This window comes from Pecten maximus, chromosome 17 (assembly GCF_902652985.1).
Source record: "Pecten maximus chromosome 17, xPecMax1.1, whole genome shotgun sequence".
NCBI classification, from domain to species: domain Eukaryota; kingdom Metazoa; phylum Mollusca; class Bivalvia; order Pectinida; family Pectinidae; genus Pecten; species Pecten maximus.
In genome coordinates this window covers 26,649,927-26,656,895 of record NC_047031.1, presented here as the reverse complement: position 1 = coordinate 26,656,895, position 6,969 = coordinate 26,649,927, and the positions used below count along the sequence as shown (strand labels likewise).

Genomic DNA, 6,969 nt, shown 5'->3' with positions numbered 1-6,969 from the left:
TGATAGGTTTGGTTAAGTAGTGTTTAACGTTCTATCAACATGTCATTTAGGACGGACTCTTTGTGTAAGTAACACGCGTGTGATGAATGTTTGTGTTTGTGAGGCTGCAGTATGTTCGTACTTGACCCATCGACAATGATCAATTTGCATAATATATATATAAATGAATAACCGTATGGAACATTTAGGATTAAATAGTTATGTAAAACTATAAAATATAAATAACTTCTACAATAGAAATGGATCATTTACAGAACATTAACACAAAATATTGAATCCAAATCTGAGATATAGAAACAATAGAGAATTATACAAAATCAATAATACAAATACAACATCAATATCAAAACATAGAGTTCAACAACAAATAATATACCGTACACAGTTAGACGTGTTAAAACAAATAGAAAATACAAAATATAAATAGAAGTTTAAACAATATCAATAATTCAAATAGAGCATCAATATTAAAATTAAGAATACAAAAACAAACACTATACCATGGCATTTAAAATTGTTAAAAACAAAGGGAAATAAACAATATCAATGAAAACATATCTAAACATTAAATTACTGAATAATGGGTTACACGCCGTATATGCTTGAACTGTCTGTTTATCCTTCAGAGATCGGGTAAACATAACTGTATGTCGTTCTTCCCTTGTTATCTAGCCCTTCAGACAGGTTTGCCTAACAATCCCAAGATGATGTCTAAAACCCGTCAGGCCTGAATGGTTCATGAATAAGTTAACGCCATGTATCTTTGCAAATTCGATTGTATCAAGATACACCCCCTTTTAAAAATTGATTATGCTTTATGCAAATGGCGACTCGACGGCGTACAGGAAATGTATTCATGCAAATACGGCGTTAAAAGCTCGTTATTCAATAAAACACAACATGACTCTACTGTATAGAAATAATAATGATACCTCGCATAATCACTTACTGGGAACATGTGCTATTTTGTTAACCATTTTGACAATAGGCTGTACCAATGGTTGATCACAATACCGTCGGTAAGGTGATGGATAAGACAATGATGTAAATTTCATTTATTAACTTTCAAGAGAAAGAACCTAAAAAGCACATTAAAATGTCTTAAACATGGTATAAATTGTCGATGGAATGACACACAGCGTGCATAATGATGTTTGCCTACAATGATACATATGAGGACAGTTCGTTGATTAAAATTACGATAAACTGACCAATGATTTTAAACAGAAGAGGTAGAGTAGCTATTTTAAATAGGATATGATTTAGAATGGATTATGTTATTGTATATTTACGACCTTGTGTTTTAAAACGTTTTTGTTTAATCTTGATTTTAACAAAAAAATGTCCTTGTATAGCAAATTGCTGTTGTCAACCCATAACGTTAAAACGATGTTGCATATTGAAGCATGATTTTGGATTGGCTGAAAAAGCGGCAGAAAAGTTTCTGAGAGGCATAAACAGTCCTTCAATAAAAGTGAATTTCCCAAGAAATTGTGTACCGTGGATAATTGCAACCTGTTTAACTTGAAAAGATATATCTGATGTTACGGCCCATAACATCAGATATATTCAAGTTAATTCATAGCAATCAATAAGTTACATAAGATTGTAGTTACCGCATTGATGTAAAACATCCTGAATCGGAATGAAATACCCTTCTCGACCTCTTCCGGCAATAAAGAGTCCGATACATTCAAGCTTGTCATTGGCATTGTTGACATATACTCCTGCCCCAGAATCGCCGTACTGATGGTTTACATGGCATAAAATTTTGGTTAGTCCTTTCATAAGTACCATGCCTTGCGGATATCTGATGTATTCTTCGTGCCCAATGGCGGAACATTTACATTTTAAAACTGGAGTGAAGGCGCCAAATTTAAAAACTGTGCTGTCAGGTAAGGGAAGTCCTATGGCTCCTGTGTTGATTGTTAAGGTAGCAAGACCTACAATATAGATGACGTAAGAATTTAGGGTATTGTTTCACAAAGCTTCGTAACTTACGCAATTTGCGTAAGTCACATTTACGATTTACTAAGCGTTTTACAAAAACTTCGTAACTTACGAACGTTCGTAAGTTACGCAAAAACTTGCGTAACTTTACGCTATATCAATCATGTCGTAACTTACGAACACAATTTTAAATCGTGCGAAAGCATGCCCTTTTGAACAGAAAATGATGTCGTACTCAACTCAATTGGTTTTGAATGTTGAGGAGGGGCCCGGCAAAATACACATTGTCATGAAACTAATTGTACGCATATTCGCAGACTGTGCCAACAGTTAGTCTATTTTAAAAACATAACGCGTATATATGAGCAAATATGTGAAAATTGCTTTATTACTGTTTGTTTTACCGCATGATAAACAATATAAAATAGGAATTTTATAGAAAATTTGATCCTCTATCAATAATACGGTTGTTTTGATAGAAAAAATAAAGTTCATAGTCTATGTACGGGACTCGGGAATAGGACGGGCGTACATTTTTTACCTCAAAAGTGTCGTCCTTTTTTACCTCCAAGTTAGAGAGCGTTATATTTTTACCGGGAGAAAAGTTACGAACACCTTTGTGAAACGCACTTACGAACTTCGTACTTTTTCGTAAATATTTTCGAACGTCCGTAAGTTACGAAGCTTTGTGAAACGGTATCCAGGACATACATGCACTCAAGTAGGTGAAATGACAAAACAAACTCGGTAATCTGGATCCTAACACCAATATCGTCACATTCCTTAGAGATGATACAAATGTCCCTATAGTTTCCGTAATGTTGGCACAATTCCTGTGTTTATGCGGTGTGTTATTGTAATTGTAACGTCGGCATCCTTCAAATTGTAAGAGTTGTATAGGGAGAATATGCAAATCGTGGCAAAAGTATTGTAGAGAGAAATCGACACGACAGATGGATCTTGATGCCCATCATTGTATGATGTCTTTTGATTCAATGTTAGTTCGAACTGGTCAGTTTTTTACTCATTTTCCTCTTCATCATTTCTATTATTTCAACACAATATATTCACAGAATACAAATCGTGATAAAAAGTGTTGAAAACGTTTATTGGTTTTATGGTAGTTTAATGTACTCAGATCTTTTCTCCTTTACCTCTTTATCATTTTTGCTCTGATACATTATATTTAAAACACTCTTTTGATCAGTAGAAAAACTGACAGTGGAAAAAGAGCAAAAAAAAAAAAAGATCTACATGGTGGAAATATCGTGATAAAAAAACTCCAAGAAGGTCATCGTCGGCCATTTTGTTGGAGAACGTACTTTCAAATAAAAGAATCAAAGATTGCCCCCTATCGACCTTTTTTAAGATAAGTGTCAAACCTGAACAGTAATAGCTAGCTACAAAGTACTATTAAGAATCATTTTTATTTATATTCCTTATAAAAAGTAAAAGTTCAAGTGCGATGCTGTCGCGAATTGTTATTATACCGATTTTGGTGTGGTCAAGAATTAACAATCAATAGTTGTCAAGGATTTTGTTTGAATGCAAAGACATGTAACTTACTATTCCACTAGTAAATTATCATATTTCAATCTTCTGTTACTCTAAATGAGTGCAATTTGCTTGCGTATATATGTATATATATATGTATGTATTTCTCACATATTCATAAAATAATACAAACCTTCAGACATTAATGCTTCTTGGTTACAGGAAACGAAGTCGATGGATTGCGGAATACGCACTTCAGGTGTGATCTTAACGACCGCGGCATCCATTGACGGGTAGCTACTTGGTTTGAAAGCCATTTTTACAACTTCACCACAAAGATCATCTTTCTCCGGCTGATAAACGAGGTGATTGTGATTTTTCACAACTCCAAATGAAGGATTATTATCAATGACGTGAGCACAAGTAATAAAACCTTTCTCCTGATCAGACAATTTCACAAAAGGTCCAATGGTCCCGTATACATTGTTTGCTTTACAACTGCCTTGAATGCGACCTCCACAAGCTAACGGTTCAAGCCTGTCTGAAGGAGAGTTAGCCGATCTGACAGTCTGATTCTCACGAACGTCGACAGGGAAACAGACTTCAGCACATCTTAACGACTTTGGAAATGGCTCTTCCTCTCCAGATAAGAATCCTTTAAACTTACAAAACAAAACAATGCAGTTTTCTGCGGTTGCTGTTCCATTAGTAGTACGTACTGCTGACAAATGGATTCCGTTAAGATTTTCGTGATTTTTCCAGAGGGAGTCGCTATAAGCTCTTACTACATTTCTCATACGGTCGTTCTCTTCTTGGGATAGACCTGATGTCATCATATTCAGTTCATAATCGATCGATTTTTCGTTGTCTTGGTCGCATCTCTTTGTATCCTTCCATATTGTGGTTATTCCGGCTGTTTTTGGAAATGTATCATTATGTTTGTCATTGTTCGTATGTATAACTATGACATTTTCACCGGTCTGAATCAGATTCCCATACTGCACGTCTTCGTGATTTTGACGAAGCTGATACAAAATTCCTCTTACGAGAATATCACGGATTACCGTATCACTTGAACCGGCCAAACACTGTTCGATGGAAGTAAACGAAAAATGTCTTGCTAGTATTTCCATCGCAGATTTGTCGCCGCTGTACATTGCCAGTTGTAAAGGTGTCATATTGACTTTTTTGGGGAGATGAAGGTCAGGATAAGGATGGAAAGCGCTGTCAACTTCAATATCGACATCTTTAGGTGAACTTTCAATCAGGCTATAACATTCTGCCGCAGATCCATGAACTGCATAATGTTGTAGCTTTGTCCAGGTTGATTCAAACGTACCTAAATAAATATTGCAGTTAATTCTCAGTATTATTTATTTTGCATTTACATACATGGTTGCGAATTGTACACATATGACAAACATTCATTGAGGACAACTACGAGAGGAGATTCAAATCTTTATCTTTGGATCACCAACACATAGTGCATATAATACATTGTGCTAATCATTTGATATATAACATAGTAACATAATTGACGAATGAAGACAACTTTATGACTCGTGCCCTGACCGAGCCTCGAACTCACGATCTACGTCACCCATTCGCCTAGCCAGAAATACCCACAGCTTATACCGCTGCGCCACATCGGCGTTCTGAAAATAATGTTTCAATGACGCAGTGATAGTCTATATTCTAACATGATCATTGTGGAAGTCGTCTATTAGATGATATGGATACATGGATCGTAATTATTAACATACATATATTACAAATATTCATCGAGTACAACTACGACAGGAAATTAAAATCTTTATCTTCGGATCACCAACTCATAGTGCATATGATACATTGTGCTAAATATTTTATTCCGTAATGAAAATTATAATCTTATTTGAACATTCTCGCAGGGTTAAATAATGATATTTAGGAGTGTAACGTTTCGATGACTACACTGATAATTTCATCAGACTAATGAACAATGAACTTTATAGTGGAAACTCATAACTCCAAATTTACTAGACACCTTCCACAGTTCAAGAAGATACGATTCTCTGCTTTTAACGCTTAGAGGTGTCAGCTCTTTACGTACATACACAACAATATAATGTCCAAGTCACAAAGGTACTTATCAAGCTTGCAGAAATAAATTTCATCTTAAAACATGATATAATATTGATAATAATGCAATTATTTAGTACAACACCGTGATGTTTTGGAAATCAGCATTAGTTTCTATAAAGGACAAAAGTAGTTCTAAAACGTCACAGAAACGGGTTGTTTGCATATACAAAAGATCTTACTTTCTATCTTTTTCCTCTCGCCTTCAAGTTGATCAGCCATTTTTCGTAATTCTCCTACAGATTTACCACCGAATTCGTTATGCATGTGGACGGAAATTATGTCCATGTCTGGCTTTGTTACATGTTCCGCATTTAAAGCTTCTGAAGTTCCATAAGTCATATCTTGGATTGCAATGTTCAGCTTGTTACTTTCGTTGCGGTCATCATCGAAAGCCCGTTGCATTTCTTTTGTTAAATCCGCAATTACGTGATTTTTCATTAAGGATTGCACTCCATTCAAAAAGCCAAAGCCGGCAACTCCTAACGAACACAGAGTGGAAATACCTGCCGTGAACGGAGCTGCCATTAGACTTAAACAAGCACCCGCCATTATCATACCGCTTGCTGTTTCCGATAGGCTTTGCAGGCTTTCTAGCTCATCTGCCAGTTTATGCAACAACTCAATTGTTATCTTCCTTTTTTCCAGCCATGTTTTGATTTTCAGAGACATCTTCGTCAGTCCAGGTACAGACATATCTGAGAAACGAATACATGCGATTTACCTTAACCCTTCATTTTGTCACGCATATTACGTGGTATACTTAGACTATCCAAAATACACCGAAGAACAGCGATTAATTAAAAGTATATCACGTAAGCAAACCTTGGACAGGAATACACACGGTGGTACCAGTATACTACAGTCTGTACATGGTAGTACCAGTATACTACAGTCTGTACACGGTAGTACATGAATTACAATAACACTAGAAAAGAGACGTGACTAAGCGGAATTATACATTGTGCTCTTTGTGTAAAAGTTTATAATTGCGTGCAGCCAGGTTTATCTAAGGTAAACAGTATTTATATTCCAGTAACAATTATGAAACTGTACAAAAAATACACACGTTCATTTAATATACAAGGAGCGATAACATCTATGAGTAAAGTTCAAACATAATTTATAGCTTCAATCTGATTAACAGGTCTTAAATATGCCTGATCACGATGGATCACGCGTATCAAATTCGCTGTGTGTATTAAAAGCTATCAATCAGGAAGTATGAGCTAGGTGGTCACGTGGTCCGACGCGTTATCTGGTTCACCTAACCAATATCACAAGGCTAGAATCTGTCTCGTTATATGCATTTATAGAGAGAAACTTCAAAGAGCCCCAAATTATTTTGTAAACATTGAAATAATTGACAGTGAATGTCCTGATTTTATCATCTTACATGTTTAG

General features: G+C 35.5%; 1 protein-coding gene across 1 annotated transcript; it reads right to left on the bottom strand.

Moving 5' to 3' along the window:
* Positions 1-513: 513 nt before the first annotated feature.
* Positions 514-6,237, bottom strand: LOC117315266. Its single transcript, XM_033869413.1, has 3 exons — positions 5,748-6,237; positions 3,638-4,783; positions 514-1,943 (listed from the first exon to the last, which is right to left on the bottom strand). Exons 1-3 carry the CDS (start codon positions 6,235-6,237, stop codon positions 1,597-1,599), a joined length of 1,983 nt encoding a protein of 660 aa, XP_033725304.1. The 3' UTR covers positions 514-1,596.
* Positions 6,238-6,969: the final 732 nt, after the last annotated feature.

Coding starts and splice junctions, on each gene's coding strand:
- LOC117315266 (XM_033869413.1), bottom strand. CDS start 6,237: ATGTCTCTGAAAATCAAAACATGGCTGGAAAAAAGGAAGATAACAATT. Junction 4,784..5,747: donor CGAGAGGAAAAAGATAGAAA/GTAAGATCTTTT, acceptor ATATTTATTTAG/GTACGTTTGAATCAACCTGG. Junction 1,944..3,637: donor AGAAGCATTAATGTCTGAAG/GTTTGTATTATT, acceptor TCTATATTGTAG/GTCTTGCTACCTTAACAATC.